The sequence below is a fragment of the Rhinoraja longicauda genome, chromosome 32 (assembly GCF_053455715.1).
Source record: "Rhinoraja longicauda isolate Sanriku21f chromosome 32, sRhiLon1.1, whole genome shotgun sequence".
Classification (NCBI taxonomy): Eukaryota; Metazoa; Chordata; class Chondrichthyes; order Rajiformes; family Arhynchobatidae; genus Rhinoraja; species Rhinoraja longicauda.
This window is the reverse complement of record NC_135984.1, coordinates 22605378-22625902: the sequence shown is the minus strand read 5'-3', so window position 1 is coordinate 22625902 and position 20525 is coordinate 22605378. Positions and strand designations below refer to the sequence as shown.

General features: G+C 44.3%; 1 protein-coding gene across 6 annotated transcripts in view; it reads left to right on the top strand.

The window, feature by feature from the left end:
• Window positions 1-20525, top strand: part of LOC144608831 (high affinity cGMP-specific 3',5'-cyclic phosphodiesterase 9A-like) — a 91827-nt gene that overhangs the window by 16031 nt on the left and 55271 nt on the right. For all 6 annotated transcript variants that reach the window (XM_078427000.1, XM_078426999.1, XM_078427001.1 and 3 more), the window contains exons 2-6: window positions 4216-4286; window positions 5643-5720; window positions 14559-14602; window positions 16563-16617; window positions 17429-17499. In XM_078427000.1, coding sequence (XP_078283126.1) covers window positions 4216-4286; window positions 5643-5720; window positions 14559-14602; window positions 16563-16617; window positions 17429-17499 — 319 coding nt within the window. The remainder of the gene's footprint in view (window positions 1-4215; window positions 4287-5642; window positions 5721-14558; window positions 14603-16562; window positions 16618-17428; window positions 17500-20525) is intronic.

Here is a 20525-nt window from a genome sequence, read left to right as displayed (position 1 = left end):
CAGGTCAGGCAGCATCTCGGGAGAGAAGGAATGGGTGACGTTTCGGGTCGAGACCCTTCTTCAGACTGATGTCAGTGGGGCGGGACAAAGGAAGGATATAGGTGGAGTCAGGAAGATAGAGGGAGATCTGGGAAGGAGGAGGGGAAGGGAGGGACAGAGGAACTATCTAAAGTTGGAGAAGTCGATGTTCATACCACTGGGTATGAGGCCATTGTGTTGTGAGCTGCAGTGGGAAGATGGGACTTGTTGGAAACGACACGTGTGTAGGTAGGGAGGGAGGTGGTGCGCCCCTTCCTCTGATAATGCTGGTGTCCTGTGTTCATAGACGGTTTCCAAAGCCATGCAGGATGCTGCTGCTCCATTGTTAGTGGTTAAAAAAAAAGTTATAAAGTGCTGGAGTAACTCAACAGGTTAGGTAGCATCCCTGGAGAACATGGATAGGTGATGTTTCTACCTAGTTTGTCTCTAAATAGTCCATGAGGTCCCCAGAATTTGCAATTGATTTTCCTTTCCTCTGGTCCAATCCCTCCCCACCTACGTCCAGGACACCTCACATGCTCTCCATCTCCTCGATTACTTCAGGTTTCCAGGCCCCCACTCCCTCATCTTTATTAACATGCCCTCTTCCTCTCCGCCAAGGATCAGTGAAATGTCACCAATCCATATTCTCGGGGATGCTACTTGAACTGCTGAATTACTCCAGCATTTTGTGTCTTTTTTTTGTGGTAAATCAGCATCTGCAGTTCCTTGTTTCTCCATTATTAGTGGTCCTGGGCCATGATTTCCACAACTGGATGGATGGGGATGTTATATATTTGTAAGGAGATTTTGCCAATATATTTTAAATCTTGTCTGTCTACTTGAAAGCCTTTTGCTGTGGAACACTGCCAATTTTGGGATTCTGCTCTGGGCCTACGTGTAACATGAAGTGCTTATTGAAGTGCGTTGTTCGAGCATGGTGATGGAGGAGAGGATGCTTACATTAGCTTGCTTATCCTGCCAGTGGACTGAAAGGATTCTGCAGAGATGGCATTTACAGCATCTGTTTAATGCTTTGAGGTGCCTCCTTCAGGCAGCCAGCTCTCAAAGTGCACTCAACACCAGGAGTCACTGCTCCCAGTAAACGATGTGTTGGATTTGGGGCTACTTGGAACAGCGGCACGGTGGCATGGTAGAGCTACTGCCTTACAGCTCCAGAGACCCGGGTTCGATCCTGACTACGGGCGCCGTCTGCACAGAGTTTGTACGTTCTCCCCGTGACCTGCGTGGGTTTTCTCCAAGATCTTTGGTTTCCTCCCACATGACCAGTAATGTGTTGCTGTGATCAGTGCAGAGTCCCCCGTTTGTTCTATATATTCATTTTTTCGATGAGAATGCAGGTGGCATCAGTGAAGAAGGTTCTCTGTGGTTACAACTGGGAATGCGGGCAAAGGAATGGCTGATAGCATTTGACTCTGACAAATGTGGGAGGCACAGTGGCACAGGGAAGGGATGTCACTCCAGGGATACCCGGATTCGATCCTGACTACGGGTGCTGTCTGTATGGAGTTTGTATGTTCTCCCCATAACCGTGTGGATTTTACCCGGGTACTCCGCTTTCGCCCCCACATCCCAATGATGTACAGGTTTGTAGGTTAATTGGCTTCAGTAAAGATTGGAAACTGTCCCCAGACTGTGGGATATTGCTAATGTTTGGCGTGGATTTAGTGGGCCGAAGAGCCTGTTTCCGAGCTATATCTCTAAACTAAACTAAATACGAAGTGATGCACTTTGGGAGGTTAAAGCAGGACAGGACACACACGGTGAAAGGCAGGGCCCTGGGGAGTGTTGTCGTAGGGAAAGGCTATCAGCATCTAGTTCCCTGAAAGCGGCAACACAGTTAGCCAGGGTGATGAGTAAGGCACATGGCACACTGGCCTTCATTGGTTGGGGACATGAGTAGAGGAGTTGGAATGGCAAGTTGCAGCTGCACAAGACGTGGACTGCACCTGCAATATTGTATGAGCTTCTAGTCGCCATAGTAGAGGAAGGATGTCCGAGAGGGTGCAGTAAAAATCCACAAGGATTTGTCTGGATTGGAGGGCTTGATAATAAAGAGTGACTAGATAGGCCGGAACTGTTTCTTGAGACAAAGTGTCTGAGGGATGACCTTCTTAGTTTAGTTTAGAGATACAGCGTGGAAACTGGGCCTTCAGCCCACCGAGTCTGCACCGACCAGCGATGCCCACACATTAACACTACTCTACACGCACAAGGGACAATTTACACATGCACCAAGCCAATTAACCTGCAAACCTGTACGTCTTTGGAGTGTGGGAGGAAACCGAAGATCTCGGAGAAAACCCGCACAGGTCATGGGGAGAACGGACGAACTCCGTACAAACTGCACCCGTGGTCGGGATTGAACCCAGGTCTCTGGCACTGCAAGCGCTGTAAGGCAGCAACTCTACCGCTGCGCCACCGAGGCTGCCCTATAAATTTTTGGGGCGATGTAAAATCATGAGAGGCAGAGATAAGGTGGATGGTCTGTATTTTTCCCAGGGTAGAGCAGGCTAAAACTAGAGGTCATAGGTTTAAGGAGAGTTGGGATCTGAGTGCAGGTTTTTCACAACGGGTGGTGGTTATGTAGAATGAGCTACCAGCGAGAGTGGTAGGAGTAGGTACAATGACAATGTTAAAGACCTTTAGACTGGCACTGCATATTATAAAATTATTACAGATGCAAATGGAACAGGTTGGTCTCTTTGAGCGAATAAAATAAGGCAAAGAGGTGGACGTAAAAAAATATATCTGAAGCAGTTTGATCGGGTAGGAATTGTTTCCACTTGCCCAAATAAAGTGGTCACGAATGCAGATAGCATTTGGGAGAGTCTTCATTGCTCAGTGTTTAGAATGGAAAATGTACCATTGCAGGTAAATACAAATAATTACGCCCCTCAAACAGGGGAGGGATGTCACTCCAGGGGGCCAAATGAGTGGCAAGTGTGCCTGGTGTAATGATAGTTTGCTGAACACTACCAACTACAGTGCCAATGAATGTATGTATAGTCGCTGAGAATGTCAGAGGGATTTTGCACAGCTATTGCTTTGTATATATTTATTTTATTTTTTAATTAAAAAAAATACAAAGTTGTATCAAGACAGCACAGTGGTGAACTGGTAAGGCTGTTGCCTCAGAGCCAGAGACTTGGGTTCGAAGGTAGACACAAAATGCTGGAGTATCTCAGCAGGACAGGCAGCATCTCTGGAGAGAAGGAATGGGTGACGTTTCGGGTCGAGACCCTTCTTCAGACTGATGTCAGGGGAGGGGGCGGGACAAAGATAGAATGTAGTCAGAGACAGGAAGACTAGTGGGAGAATTGGAAGGGGAGGGGATAGAGAGGGAAAGCAGGGACTATCTGAAGTTAGAGAAGTCAATGTTCATACCGCTGGCGTGTAAACTACCCAAGCGAAATATGAGGTGCTTTCTTCCAATTTGCACTGGGCCTCACTCTGACAATAGTGGAGGCCCAGGACAGAAAGGTCAGATTGGGAATGGGAGGGGGAGCTGATCCTGACCACCAGGTGCTGTCTGTGTGGAGTTTGCACATTCTCGCTGTGGCCGTAAAGGGTTTCCACCGGCTGCTCCGGCTTCCTACCTCATCCCAAAGACGTGCAGATTTGCAGTTTTGGCAACGGGCGGCATGGTGGCGCAGCGGTAGAGTTGCTGCCTTACAGCGAATGCAGCGCTGGAGACTCAGGTTCGATCCTGACTATGGGCGCCGTCTGTACGGAGTTTGTACGTTCTCACCGTGACCTGCGTGGGTTTTCTCCAAGATCTTCGGTTTCCTCCCACACTCCAAAGACGTACAGGTATGTAGGTTAATTGGCTGGGCAAATGTAAAAAATGTCCCTAGTGGGTGTAGGATGGTGTTAATGTGCAGGGATCGCTGGGCGGCGCGGACCCGGTGGGCCGAAGGGCCTATTTCTGCGCTGTAGCTCTAAATCGAAAATCTAAATCTAAATTTGTAAATCGCCCCCCAGTGTGGAGGGAGTGGATGAGTAAGTAGGATAACAGAGCCAGTGTGAACGGGTGATTGATGGTCGGCATGGAATGGGTGGGTCGAAGGGCCTGTTTCCAGGTTGAAGGTGGGGCAGATGATCTTTGATATGCCCATTTTATTCTCCATCACTAATTCTATGATACTAACCCATCTATAATACTGCCCATTGCAGGTGATGTTCAGCAGACACTGCAGACCGAGTGATATTAAGGAGCTTCTGTGCACAACTGTTGGGTTCAGCAGGTCAGAGAAAGAAACCTACTATTTTGTGCATTTAAGCAAGAAATGTTTGATGTTGATTTGCATTGATATTTATTCATTAATGTAAATTAAATTTCATTGTAATATGGATTCTAAACTGGTTGAATACATTATTTAAACAGATAAAAATTTAATGATCGTAACCAAAGTCTTAGAACAAATTCAGCATTATCATGTTCTACATCTATAATGCACATGGCAATTTAAGTTTGCACATTGATTCACTGAAACAACTGTGTTATAGTTCTTGAGTTAAGTTCATAAGTTATAGGAGCAGAATTAGGCTATTTGGCCCATTGAGTCAACTCCGCCATTCAATCGTGGCTGATCTATCCTTCCCTCTCAACCCCATTCTCCTGCCTTTTCCCCATAAGCCCTGCCACCCGCATTAATCAATAATCTAACAATCTCCACCTTAAAAATATCCGCAGCCGTCCGTGGCAATGAATTGCACAGATTCACCACCCCCTGAACTAAAATAATCCCCCTCATCTCCTTTCTAAAGGTACGTCCTTTAACTGGGGTAATACTGTGAGAAGTTAGCTTCCTTTTATATAGTTTTCCAAATCTCTGGACTTCCCGGTGTGCTTGGCAGCCAATAGAGTTTGCATGTCGTGCCTACAGGTCTAGTGTATGTGGGACATGTTGGTCAGTGTGGGCAAGTTGGGCGGAAGGGCCTGTTTTCACACAGTACAACACTATGACTCTATGTTCTCCCTGTGACTGTGTGGGTTTCCTCCCAATGTTCCAATGTTCTGCCATATCCAAAAATGCCCTGTGCAGTATGTTACTTCGCAACTGTGCCCTGATGAATGGTATCATCTGGGGTGTTGAGAGGAACGTGGAGAGCACAAAATGGGTTGGGGGTAGGATTATTACAAAAATGGTTGCTTGATGATTGGCATGGGCTTGGTGGGCTGAAGAGTCCTAGAGTCTTTTCTGTACCCTTTGCAACTTGACAACATCTTTCCTGTAATATGGTGCCCAGAACTGAACACAATATTCTAAATGCAGCCTCGCTAATGTCTTATATAACAGCAACATGATGTCCCAACTTCTATACTCAATACTCCTAGACCCAACTATGATTCTTGACAGGCTTCATCAGTAAGGCCATGAGCCTTTTTGACCACCCTATCTACCTGTGATGCCACCTTCAAGGAACTATATACCTGTACTCTAAAATGGACAATGCCAAGTTGTACTCATCTGGCATCATGCTTGTCAAGAATCATTGAATTTCAGTTCCAATGCAACTGTTGAATATAAAGTTGATCAATGATTTTTGGATCTGTTCACTAAATGTTTGTCTTTCTCTGTTTCTGCCTCACTGTTTAGGGACACCTTGATTATGCTCATGAACCAGGATGATGCCATTATATCCATTGACCCGACTATGCCAACTAACACACCAAGGTATGACTGTAGAAACAAAGAAACGAAGATGCTGGTTAGTACACAAAAGGACACAAAGTGCTGGGGTATGTCAGGCAGCGTCTCTGGAGAACATGGATTGGTGACGTTTTGGGTCGAGACCCTTTTTCAGCCTGTTTGTCGTGGGGGGAAGAAAGCTGGAAGGGGCGAGAGGCAGGACACCGAGCATGGCAAGTAATAGGTTGACGTAGGCAAGGCGGATTGTTTGGCAGATAGATGGTTGGAATAAAGGCCAGAGATAAGAATAATAGGTATGATTACTTGGATATACAATGTTAACCCAATCTGATACTTAAGTAGTAAAACATCACATGGTAAAACGAGTGCAGAGAAATTAATATTGGTGCATTATTGTTCGCTTGATTTGTAGGAAAATTAACTATTGAGCTAATCTGAAACCTTACTTGTATATAGCAGCTTGGTGGCAGTGGTGCAGCGGTAGAGTTGCTGCCTTACAGCGCCAGAGAACCAAGTTCGATCTTGACTACAGATGCGACTTGTATGGAGATTGTACGTTCTCCTTGTGACCGCGTGAGATTTCACAGGGTACTCCAGTTTCCTCCCACAATCCAAAGTTGTGCAGGTTTGTAGGTTAATTGGCTTTGGTAAAAATTGTAGATCGTCTCTAGTGTGCAGGATAGAGCTAGTGTATGGGATGATCGCTGGTCGGCACGGACTCTGTGGGCCGAAGGGCCTGTTTCCGCGCTGTATCTCGAAAGTCTAAAATTTAACGTCGAAAGTAAAGTTCCATAAGTTCAAAAACGTGTGGCATGATCTTCACTGGGTGAAAAATATAACGATTTGCCCATCTTTGTGCACATTATGTCTTTGGCGTGTGTGATATCTTTAGCTGGAGCAGTTTCAAATACTTTACAAACACGGTAATCACACATATGCACCAAGTGTTCTGAAAATGAAACTATTTCATCAAAGGTATTGTCCTTATCAGTACTTCCAAAGCAAACTAAACTTCCAAAGTGAACTAAAAAGCAAATTCTAGAAACACTCACAGGATAGAAACATAGAAACATAGAAAATAGATGCAGGAATAGGCCATTCGTCCCTTCGAGCCAGCACCGCCATTTAATATGGTCATGACTGATGAACCAAAATCAATACCCCGTTCCTGCTTTTTCCCCATATCCCTTGATTCCTTTAGCCCCAAGAGCTAAATCTAACATTCTTGAAAACAGCATGTTCATAAATTCATAAGTTCTCGGAGCAGAATAAGGCCATTCGAACAATCATGTCTCCTCCACCATTCAATCATGGCTGACCTATCTTTCCCTCTCAAACCCATTCTCCTGCCTTGGCCCCATCACCCCTGACACCCGTACTAATCAAGAAATCAACATCTGAGGAGGAAGAAATTGTTAATGATTCAAATCAATGATCTTTTGTCAGAACTATGTTGATTGTTTCCCCCATGAAAAACAGCATACACTGCTGCTTTCCAGCATACACTGTTTTTTATTTCCAGCATCTGAAGATTTTTTGCCTTCCAACAGTACTCTCTGAGCAACTCTGTTTAATCCTGCTCATCAAGGTGAGATGATCCAGGACAATAATCAATGTTACATTCAATTATGGAGCTGAATTGCCGACACCACTATGTAGGAACTTTGTAATGATTAGAAATGGGCTGCTTATCATTTTTGAGTACAGATACTAATGGAACTGAGAATAAGAAGCCCCAGTAACAACTAAATCAATCTAGACTAGACAGACACAAGATGCTGGAGTAACTCAGCAGGACAGGCAGCATCTCTGGAGAGAAGGAATGGGTGACGTTTTGGGTCGAGACCCTTCTTCAAACTAAATCAATCTTGTGGATATTAGAGTTAGGATAGAGAAGAACTTTTTGCTGAGTAGTTTTTTGAGAGTGTATTTTAAAGGAGAGGCAATGACACAGTTTAGGACCATGCGACTATGTTTCCAGTCTAGCTGGATATATGGTTCTTCACTGTGTATTTGTGAACAATAAATATAATAAATGTTTCAGGTCTTGTGAAAGTTATATCACTGCAACATTTTGGCCAGCTTCAGTTTATCCTTCTTCACTTCTGTCTAACGAAGTCAATACTTTGCTATCAATTTCAGAGCTAAGTCTGTTATGAAATCTGGATCAGTACAAATGATATTAACAGATATGTATTTCCTTGTCTATTACTTTAATTACAAGATTGATTTAGTTCAATTTGTTTTTTTAAATATGATAAAACCTTAAAAAATTCATGTTCACTTTTCATATTCAGCAGGTTTCTTAAATGCTCAGTCTTTTTGTCTTTATTAAAGCTTCTAATAACTTTCTCACATCATATTCTATAATTCCCGCCCCCTCTCCCTCAGCTTTTCTTAAATTATTGCAGTTACAATTTAATATTCCAATATGAAGGAATAATTCGTACATCAGGATCTTTGAAAGATTATCGCCAACACTTCTGCAATGTCTCACTAAGTTCTTTTAAAACTCGTTGTATTTGTGAGACTTTATTGCCAATATCTCTTTTAAATATTGTTGGCTAATTTAGGTTAACTATTTAGCAAAGTCCTTCTCTTATTCCATCGTTGGTCTCCCAGGCAAGACACAAACATTGATTGGCCTTCTTTGCCATGAAAAGTCTCTCAAAACCTTATTCAACGCATCTGCGAGTTTTCTTTAAAATACCCAATCTCTTTTTAAGTAGTCTCTATTGCCTTAAAAAGAGTTGGGATAAATCAGTGGGTCAGACTCTGGAGGACCTGAGTAGTTGACATCTTCAGATCCTCCTTGTCTCTCTCTATTATCTTTACCTTCAAATATAGGTATCACAAAATGCTGGAGTAATTCAACGGGTCATGCAGCATCTCTGGAGAGAAGGAATGGGTGACGTTTCGGGTCGAGACCCTTCAAAAGTCTATTCTCTTTATCTTGATAACTCTTGCATATTTCTTTAATTTATGGGACGATAAATAATAAGTTGATTGTAGGTAAATCAGAAAGACAGGAACATATAAGTGACCACAGACACTGGAGTTGGTTATAATCAATAAAACTAGAAATCTAGAGATTGGTATAGTTAGGATAGACAGTCAGAACCTATTTCTGAGGATGGAAATGCTAAATACTAGAGGGCATAACTTTAAGGTACGAGGGGCAAAGTTTAAAGGAGATGTGAGAGGCATGTTTTTACACAGAGGGTGGTGAGTGCCTAGAAGACACTGCTGGGGGTGATGGTGGAGACAGGTATGATAATGGAGTTTAAGAGACTTTTGGATAGACACGTGTGGGAGAGTGGGAGAGTCTAGGACCAGATGTCATAGCCTCAGAATTAAAGCACGTTCCTTTAGGAAGGAGATGAGGAGGAATTTCTTTAGTCAGAGGGTGGTGAATCTGTGGAAGTCAAGTCAATTGATATTTTTAAGGCAGGGATAGATTCTTGATTAGTACGGGTGTGAGGGGATATGGAACAAAGGCAGGAGAATGGGGTTAGGAGGGAGAGGTAGATCAACCATGATTGAATGGCAGACTAGACTAGATAGGCCGAATGGCCTAATTCTGCTCCTTTCACTTATGAACTTATGGGGCTGCAGGGAATGATGGGATGCTGATTATGTGCAGGCAGATAAGGATTGGACTTGGCATAATGTTCGGCACAGACATTGTGGGCTGAAGGGCCTGTTCCTGCGCTTTACAGATCTATGTTCCATGAGGAATTACTTCAGCCTGGGTGATTAGATTTTAGCATCTCCGTTTGTCTTTTCCTCTGCTTCCCTGAGGCACTGATGAGCTGAAGCATGGTCCTTGCGTGCCACCAGCTACCAGAAACATCTGCTTCTTCTCTTCACAGCAGCCTATTCGACCATGAGGGATGATGCTGCAGGAGTTCTATCCTTGCCTGATATTTGTGTTTGGCCTTGCTAGCGGGAAGCCCCTGGCAATACTTTACCATGGTGATTAAATCAGTGAATAAATCAGAGTCCCAAATGGGGATGGAAATTCAGATTGGCACATTGCAAAGATTTATACATTAGCTGCCCAGTGTATGAACTATTAAACAGCTTTCCAACATGAAGATTAGACAGAACAGAGCAGCGTACAAAGACGATCTGTTAAGGACAGGAGAGAGTATTTTCCCCTAGGAAGTCATGGTTAGTCAATAAGCTGCTGTAGTGTGTGGTGCACCATTAAGAATTCATGTCTTCTCTGATGAGTCTTAACAGCTTGTTGAAGAGATGTGCTTACTCCAGTCAGCTGTTGAATTCCAGCTGTACTGTTTGAAGGTGGTAGACACTAGTGCCTTGCTCATCCCTTTATATTCACAGGAACAAAAGCATTGCTGGAATTGGCATTTAAAATTGGTCACTACATCATAGTGTAGAAGAGTCTCGACACGACACGCCACCCATTCCTTCCATCCAGAGATGCTGCCTGTCCCGCTGAGTTACTCCGGCATTTTGTGCCCATCTTTGTGTAGAGAGAGAGAGATGCATTGCTGACAACACTGTTGGGCCTGGACCCTGGCTAGAACCCCAGCAGTGAATCATTGCATGGTTTAACGTGGAGAAGTTGCCTACTGTATGACTGGAGTCACAATGTAGGTGCTGTGACATGGGTCTGGGGCAGCACCTTGGGCGGTACTGTGAGTGTGGGCCTTTGCTGGTGATCGATGGTAGCTGGTCTATGTATTGAGAGAATGCCCTGAGCCTAGGGTCACTCTCAGCACCATGTTCATAGGTTTGTGACACGTGTACTGGTCAATAATCGATCAATCTCTGCTTTAAAAATATCCATTGACTTGGCCTTCTGTGGCAATGAATTCCAAATTCCAAATTGATAGAGGTTTTTAAAATTTTAAGAGGGACGGACAGAGTTGACGTGGGTAGGCTTTTCCCCTTGAGAGTGGGGAAGATTCCAACAAGGGGACATAACTTTAGAATTGAGGGACAAAAGTTTAAGGGTAACATGAGGGGTAACTTCTTTACTCAGAGGGTGGTGGCTGTATGGAATGGGCTTCCGGTGGAAGTGGTGGAGGCAGGCTCGATTTTATTATTTAAGAGTAAATTGGATAGGTATATGGATGAGAGGGGATTGGAGGGTTATGGTCTGAGAGCAGGTAGATGAGACTAGGTCAGAGAGAATGGTCGGCGTGGACTGTTTCCGTGCTGTAGTTGTTATATGGTTATATGGTTATATGGTTAAATTCACCACCCACATGGGTACACCTTGGCTGGCACGATGGGCATATACTTTGTTGAGGACTGGCAGCATCTGCTCCATGTCATGCAGTAAAACACAGTACTGGAGGAACAGTGGGCCAGAGCGCATCTGTGGAGGGAATCAAGAGTGTGTTATTGTCATATGTCCCGAAACGGAACAATGAACTTCTTACTGCAGCATCACAACAGTTATGTAAACATAGTACTCTGTAAAACCCATAATAAACAAAAAATGTTCAGTATAAAAATTAAAAAAATTAAAACAAATAGACAATAATAGTGCAAAAGTACAGTCTCAAGTCTATATAGTTCAAAGTCTATTTAGAGGTAGTCGTATTTCTTAGCCTGATGATTGCAGGAAAGAAGCTGCTCCTGAACCTGGACTTTACAGTTTTCAGGCTCCTATATCTACTGTATATATGTATGTATAAAATGGATAGTCGAGGATTTGGGTTGGGGCCTTTCTCCAGATGGTCTGCCTGAAGGCCCAGACCTGAAACCTCGCCTGACTCGCTGAGTTCCTCCAGCACTGTTTTGCTTAAGGTTCCAGCATCCGCAGTTCCTTGTGTCTCCATGACCTACTGTGCCCCTCCTGTTGAACACGATGGGAGCTGCTGTCTCTCCTCAGAGCTTGTAACCATGGAGGGGACGGATCAGTGGCACAGCTTGTGATAGTTTGAAGACGGCTGCCTCATAATGCCACCACCTCAATAGTCAATAGTAATTTATTTGTCACATACACATAAATGTGCAGTGAAATGAAAAATTACCCGCAGTTCAACAATAAGACCAATAAGAATAATCAATAAAAATGCAATAACACACAATCATAAACCAACACCAACAAAAGAAACATCCATCACAGTGAGTCTCCTCCAGTCACCACCTACCTCACTGTGATGGAAGGCCAGAATGTCTTTTTCTCTTCCCCTACCGTCTTCACCCGCGGTCAGGCTGTTGGAGTTGCCACGTCGGGGCGGTCGGGGCTTCCGACATTGAAGCCCCCGACGGGCGGTGAAAATCCCACGGCCTATTCCAGGCCACGCCGGACGGTGAAAGGCGCACGGCGGGCCGACCCAAGCCCCGCGATTCGGGGCGGGCGAAGATGCTGCCGCTGCCGGAGCTCCCGATGTCGGCCCCCACCCAGGGGCCTGCGGGCTTCCGACATCCAGGCGGCCCGCGCCGAAGCCTCCGGAGACGAGGTTCAAACCTCTGCTGCCAGTGTGGCGTTTGCATGTTCTTCCCCTGACCATGTGGGTTTCTTCCAGGTGCTCTGATTTCCACCCATCCCAAGACTTTAGAGAGATATAACGCGGAAACAGGTCCTTCAGCCCATCAGGTCCCGCCAACCAGCGATCACCCATCATAGTAGCACTCTCCAGCACACTAGGGACATCTGTTCCAAAGCCAATTAACGTAGAAACCTGTACGTCTTTGGAGTGTGGGAGGAAACCGGATCGTCCGGAGAAAACCCACACTTTTATAGGGAGAAGGTACAAACTCCACATAGATACGGACTGCGTGGGTTTTCTCCGAAATCTTTGGTTTCCTTCCACACCAAAGATGTACAGGTATGTAGGTTAATTGGCTTGGTGTATGTGTAAGCCCTCCCTAGTGTGTGTAGGATAGTGTTAATGTGTGGGGATCGCTGACTGGTGCGGACTCGGTGGTCTGAAGGGCCTGTTTCCGCGGTGTATCTCTAACTAAACAGCACCCGTAGTCAGGAACAAACCAAGGTTTCTGGCGCTGCAAGGCAGCAACTCTACTGCTGCGTCACTGTGCCGCCCCGGATGTGCGGAATTATGAGTAATTGGCGGCTGTAAATTGCCCCTCACGTAGTCATACAGCTGACTGGTAAAATATGGCAAGAGTTCATAGTAATACAAGGAAATAATGGAAATAATACAAAATTAATTCAAATGGCTGGTTGATGGTCAGCACGGACAAATTGGACTGAAGGGCCTATTTGCTTGTTATTTGTCTCTGAAGGAGGTTGAGGCAGCAATTGCATGACATTCAACACATGGAGAATGGGGTTGTGAGGGGAAGATGGATCAGCCATGATTGAATGGCGAAGTAGACGGTGGGCCGAAGGGCCTAATTCTGCTGCTATATCATATGAGCTGACGTCTTGGTGCAGAGTTGCTGCATCACTCACTGTGGCTCACCTGACACCAGTCCCAACAGACAGTCTCTTCATATCCAGCCATGGGATGATGCTATGTGGCAGGACTGCCAGCAGAGGGCAGGGACGTGCACCAGACTCACAACAGAGCAACACACAGACCCGATTGTTTAAGTGTAGAGTAAAACATAAAGTCTGTGTGAGCTTTAGACAGGAGGGCCATGAGTGCAATGCTCTGCGGATAGTACTCGACTATGGGTGCAGTCTGTACGGAGTCTGAAGAAGGGTCTCGACCCGAAACGTCACCCATTCCTTCTCTCCTAGATGCTGTCTGACCTGCTGAGTTACTCCAGCATTTTGTGACACCTTCGGTCTGTACGGAGTTTGTATGTTTTCTCCGGCTGCTCTGGTTTCCTCCCAAATTCCAAAGAAGCGCAGGTTTGTAGGTTAATTGGCTTCTGCAAATTGGCCCTAGTGTGTGGGATAGAACTAGTGTAGGGGTGACCGCTGGTCGGCGTGCACTTGGTGGGCCAAAGGTCCTGTTTCCAAGCTGTACATCTATATAAACTAAACGCTCTGTGGATGAAACAACCTGTAGTCTTTTCCTTTAAAAACAACTGCAAACTCCTTCCTGCACCTTCTGGTCCCTGTCATTAGATTATTTAAAATGGCTATGTTTGGTGGCCACTGCAAATCCCTTTTGCCAGGCTTTAGGGATAATTACCTGCTTTGATGCACAAACGCATCTGTCAGTAGGGGTTGCCAACTGCCCCATATTAGCCGGGACATCCTGTATTTTGGGCTAAATTAGTTTGCCTCGTACGGGACCGCCCTTGTCCCGTATTAGTCGGGTTGCCAACTTCTTCGCTCCCAAATAAGGGACAAAGGGCGGCCGCCATTGGTGGAGCGGGAGCACGTGGCCGCTGGCTGGGTGAGGTCATGTGGGGCGCTGATGTCACCTTGTCCCATATTTGGGAGTGAGGAATATGAAATATTTAACATTTCCATTACAATTCCAATGTCTTTACTTATAATGGTACTAATGTAAACTAAGCAACTGCGTTTACCACTTCATCCACTGCAGCGCCACACCAATTATAAATCTACAATTACAACATTTCAAATGTACATATACATGCGGCATAAATGTTTGTATTAAGAACAGTTTCAAATAACTTACACTTTAAAATGGGACCTTGGGTCTGTTTGCTTGCTTTAACAAAATCCTAATGGCGTTGAATCTTTTGCAAGCTGTTCATTCCAAGGCCATGATCTATATAGACACAAAATGCTGGAGTAACTCAGGCAGCATCTCTGGAGAGAAGGAATGGGTGACGTTTCGGGTCGAGACCCTTCTTCAGACATGATCTATATGTTAATCCTGAACAAGGATACTCAGCTGGCATTTATGCACTGAAGTTGTGTTACAGAGTTCAGTCAGCCTGATGCAAGTGTGTTGCTGTCTCCAATTTAACTTTTTCTCTATTTCTTTCTAGCTCACCTTACAGAGTGGTTCCTCTCAGCGCTGGACAGCTTACAGGTATTGACTGCGAGCACAGAGGAGCAAGGAACTGCAGATGCTGTAATCTGGAGCAAAAACAGGAGAGCTGCTGGAGGAACTCAGCGCACCAGGCAGCATCTGTCGAGGGAAATGGATGGTCGAAGTTTTTGGTTGGGACTCGTTATCTGGACTGAGAAAGCAGAGAGGAAATAACCAGTGTAAAGAGGCGGAGAGAGGAGTGGGCTCTTTATACGGGCTATTTCCCCACTAATCTCAGTTTAGATGAAGGGGTCCCAACCCAAAACGTTTACTGTCCATTTCCCTCCATAGTTGCTGCCTGATCCATTGAGTTCCTCCAACAGCTTGTCTTTTTTCCTACTAATTCTTCGCGTACTGACAGCCACATTAATTGAAACATCTATTTAATAATGGAGCAACTAATGATAAGGTACAAAAAGATTGATATCGTTTCACTAGATTGATTTCTGGATGAGCTTAATGCTCAGTGAGGAGAGATTAAAGAGAATGTCCATATTCTCTGGTGCAGAAGTGTCACATTCAATTGTAAGCATTTCGTGGAAGGTTTCACAGAGTATCCTTGATCCCCATAAGTAGAGGTGGCCTTGCATTGGAAATATCTTCTAATTGTATGTGCACAGACATGTGAAGTGTCATTATAACAGAATTTCAGGCCCACTTTAAACTTTTTACCAAGTTGAGATTCTTGACCGTAAAACTGTTGATCTACATTCTCGGATCTATTTCTTTTGGTTTTCTGCGGCATCGATGAAATTAAAAACTGGAAAAGATTCTCAATTGTCGGCTTGCGCACAAGCTATGCTAAATGTGCGTTAATGCTTGTCAGCTGAGTTGAAGCATTTAATGAAGCTGGTTCCTGGGTTGAGGGACCACAGTGACTAGAATAGTTCAGAGAGGTTGCAATTGTCCTCTTGAGAGAATGTTGAGGAGAAGCTTATTCAAAGTACATAAAATTAGGGGTCTGAACAAAGTGCATAATGGGAAGCTGTTCCATTTGGCAGAAGGGTGAATGATTGTGTGCAATAAATATAAAATCAAGGGGTAGCAAATTAAGAACTAAATGAGGAACAGTACGCATTTTGTATTTGGACTTTGTAATGCACTGCCCGAAAAGGTTCCATTGTGGCCTTTGATACTTGATAAATATATGAAGAAAAAACATAGCTACAGATAAAGGGGTGGAGGTTGGAACTAGTGTGTTGTTCTCATAGAAAGCCAGCATGGACATGTTGTGCCAATGGCTTCATTCTGTGCTGAGACCATTCCATGATAAGACATACAGGTATGTAGGTTAATTGGCTGGGTAAATGTGAAAAATTGTCCCTAGTGGGTGTAGGATAGTGTTAATGTCCGGGGATCGCTGGGCGGCACGGACTTGGAGGGCCGAAAAGGCCTGTTTCCGGCTGTATATATATGATATGATATGATAAGACTTGTAAACTGTAATGTACAGGCACTCCCTGGCTTAAGTAACAGGCAACTAAGGTAAACTCTCACTTATGTAAAGATTCTCTATGCCCACTAACACCCATGTTGCCCCATATTGGAGCTCCCCCTTTGGTCTCCACATCGAATAATGAATTTATGCATGCGCTGTAGCACTTCAGTTCCCAATTATGTAACATCCGACGTACTCAAGGGTCCGTGGGACTTAACCCTTAACATAAGTCCGGGGATGTCTGTATTTGAATGTTTCAGGAGGCCTGATTGTTTATCCCGATTTGATAGATGATTGAACATTACTTGATATTGGCCTGGTGAAGTGTCGGGTCAGGTAGAGGAAACTCCAGGTTGTGCTGTTACTGAACAAGGTCCCTGCTAACAAAAACCTGGTGCCAAATCAATTACCTATAATTGAATAGCTTTGTGAAGCAAACCGGGGCATCCTTAGAAAGTGGGTGCAGTTAATATTTTGAATGAGACTCATGACTGCTAACGTCCAGTTTCTTTCCAATCCCAGAAGAAGAAGACTTGCTACAGAATGTTCTGACCCAAGTTGCTGACCAGTTTTCAAGGTAATCTGTATAGCGCTTTAATTAACGCATTTTCTCATGCCAAGAATACTTATTTTGCAGTGTGGGTCCACTGGCACCAGTGGCCCAAGAGCTATTACCAAAGTGATGATTCATCTATAAGTTGGAAGAGTGAAATGCTAGAAACCAACCCAACCACAATTAAGCCTGTTCCTGTCTTTTAATGATGTCCAAGTCCATAATCAGCCAGGATCAATAATGGGAATGGATGCATAATTTGTCTTTACACTCCTCGGTCAAGGGACACGGAAGTTTAGGTCAGAGATACAGTGCGGAAGCAGGCCCTTCGACCCATCGAGTCCGCTCCGACCAGCGATTCCTGCATATTAACATTACCCTAAACACACATGGGACAATTTACACTTACACCAAGCCAATTAACCTACAAACCTGTCTTTGAATTATGGGAGAAAACCAAAGATCTCAGAGAAAACCTATGCGGAACGTACAAACTCCGTACAGACAGCACCCGTGGTTGGGATCGCACCCGCTGCAAGTGTTGTAAGGCAGCAACTCTACCACTGCACCACCATGCCGCCCTTAAGTTAAGTAGAATATTTTTATTGCAAATCTATCTCTGAACCCAATCTGCAATCCGGTAAGGAGATCCACAACACTTCTTCCCTACCTTTATGTTAGAGAACACAACCTCTTCCCTATTGTGAACCCCAATTAGCAAAGGACGTTTACATGATCTTCTGGAGCACCAGCGATCTTTGTCCAGAAGGCTCATAAATACATTGTTTGAATGCACAGAGTTTGCAATGCTGGTGATGACTTTCCTCTCTTTCAGAATTTTCAAAGTCAATGACCTGAAAACTGAGATCTCAAGTAGGTTGGCGGCTTTGGAGAAGAGAGTTGAACGTAAGATTTCACATTATTTAATATAAGATTAAATTTCAGTGCTGATGATGAATATTACGATAAAGGATGACTATTTATTGCAAAGATTTGCACATGCTTACAGCAGGTAGATTAATGATACTCATTGTTGATTCTAGTCCACCTATGGTGTTGAGTAACCTCTCGTAGCATCTCGATGATGACATCCTTGGAAAACCTAAGCTTGCAAATGCATTGTTCTTCGAGAAGGTCCAATAGAATGTAATGCCTGTAGCAGTTGAGAGCACCTTGATGGGCATGTTTATGCCTCCTCGGCTGAGGTGCCTGCCAACCAGTGTGGCCAGTCATTGCTGTAATAATGGCTTCGGTAATTGTGAACCCATGATGTGACCACTGCAGTTCCCATTGAATGAGTAACTCAGTAGGCAGAGTAGACTTTGGAAGGCAATTGAGCACTGAGTTATGAAGATTCCTGTTCAGGTCTCCTTATGTAGCAGTGTTCCCTCAACTTAACAGAAAATGGAACCAAGTAATTTGGTGTGTTAGTAGCTGCATAACAATGTCTAGTGTTGGTAGGTGTACCACAATGTTTAGTGTTGGTAGGTGTCCCACAATGTTTAATTTTGTTAGCTGTATCACAGTGGTGAGTGTTGGTAGCTGGACCATGATGTTTAGTGTTGGTAGCTGTATCACATTGTTTAGTGTGGGCAAGTGTACCACTATGCTCAGTGTTGGGTAAGTGTACCACAATGTCTAGTGTTGGTAGCTGTAGAACAATGTCTAGTGTTGGTAGCTGTATCACAATGTTCAGTGTGGGTAGGTGTACCACTATGCTCAGTGCTGGTAAGTGTACCACAATGTCTAGTGTTGGTAGGTGTCCCACGATGTTTAACAAAGGTTGTAGGTTGCAACCAAAAGATCCAATTTGTATGATCAAGGGCAGAAAAGATTGTTGAGGATGTGATTAGATGCATACCTGACCTACTAATGTCTATGGTTCACAGAATTGCCTGGTCCGCTAGGTTAACTAGGTGGTATTTCACTTGGAAAAAGTAGTTAAAGAAGCTTCAGGATCCTGAGCTTTCTAAGTGGAGGCATAAGTGCAAGAGCAAGGAGGGAACGATGAATCACTGGATTAGCTACAATTGGAAGAATGCATCTTGGCATCACACTTTAGGCAATATGTGAAGGGTTTGGAGAGCATGAGCAAATATATATCCTGGAGATGACGGGCTTTTGAGGCACGGATAGACTGGAAGTGGAGGTTGTTCTCCTGAGAATCAAGAAGGATACAAGTAAAGCCGAGAGATAGTTAAATAGACAATAGACAATAGACAATAGGTGCAGGAGTAGGCCATTCAGCCCTTCGAGCCAGCACCGCCATTCAATGCGATCATGGCTGATCACTCTCAATCAGTACCCCGTTCCTGCCTTCTCCCCATACCCCCTCACTCCGCTATCCTTAAGAGCTCTATCCAGCTCTCTCTTGAAAGCATCCAATGAACTGGCCTCCACTGCCTTCTGAGGCAGAGAATTCCACACCTTCACCACTCTCTGACTGAAAAGGTTCTTCCTCATCTCCGTTCTAAATGGCCTACCCCTTATTCTTAAACTGTAAAGACATGAAGTGTGGATGGAGGAACCGTTCTGATCAGTGGAGAAGGCACAGTGAATGGAGGTGATTGGCAAAAGAATCAAAAGTAAGAAGGAAAGTCTATTTGTATAAATAGTTAGAATATAGAATATTGTAGTTGGAATATGGACTTTATTGTTGGTGGAGTTAGATTTTGTGGTAAGATTTGAAAAGGTAGCTGGGCAAAAGGAAGGAATTTTCATAAGCTCTGTTTGCATATGGTTGCTACAGGTGTGATGGGTCAATTGCCCTCTTGTTCTGTATCCATTCTATGAAGCGTTCTACAAGGTGATTTGACTTGGGAAAAGCTATTTCACCTTTCTTTGACATAAACAGGTGCAAAGGTAACCAATTTGTAGAGAAACAAGGAACTGCAGATGCTGGTTTACAAAAAAAGACACAAGGTGCTGGAGTAACTCAGCGGGTCAGGCAGCATCTCTGGAGAACCTGGATAGGTGATGTTTATGGTTTACTTCTCAGTGCTTTGTTACTGTGATTTTCGCATTTGTTGGCAAGACTAAAATTAGCATCAATCCCCAACTGCCCTAAGAGTGAAACAGAATTATGCCAACGTGCAACCACAGTCACAACTACTGATCTTATTGAGGTGTTTAAAATCATGAGAGAAATAGATCGGGTAGATGCACAGAGTCTCTTGCCCAGAGTAGGGGAATCAAGGACCAGAGGACATAGGTTTAAGGTGGGGCGAAAGATTTAATAGGAATCTGAGAAGTAACTTTTTCACACAAGGGTGGTGGGTGTTTGGAACGAGCTGCCAGAGGAGGTAGTAGAGGCAGGGACCATCCCAAAGTTTAAGAAACAGTTAGACAGGTACATGGATAGGACAGGTTTGGGGGGGATATGGTTTGGGGGGATATGGACCAAATGCAGGCAGGTGGGACGAGTGTACCTGGAAGATGTTGGCCAGTGTGGGCAAGTTGGACCGAAGGGCCTGTTTCCAATGACACAGCCATTGCATAAGACTCCTGTTTACATAATACAGCAGATGGACGAGTCACAAGGGCACCATCTCAACAACTCAACAACCTCCATTGAAAGCATTTAGAAATCAGGTTAAGTAGAAGGCAAATCAAATTCAGCTGTTACATTCAAATTGAAGGACTAGGTTTGATTTCACTGCAGTGTACTCTGTCGATCACAGTCGCTACAAACAAACTGCCTCCATATTGGTTTTTGAACCTTCTATAGACCTTATTCATTATTTTGAAGAAACAAAACAATTCTGAAGAAGGGTCTCGACCCGAAAAGTCACCCATTCCTTCTCTCCAGAGATGCTGCCTCTGCCGCTGAGTTACTCCAGCATTTGTCTACCTTTGGTTTAAACCAGCATCTGCAGTTCCTTCCTACACATTATTCATTGTTTTATTTGGTGGGTCAATGACTAATTGTTAAC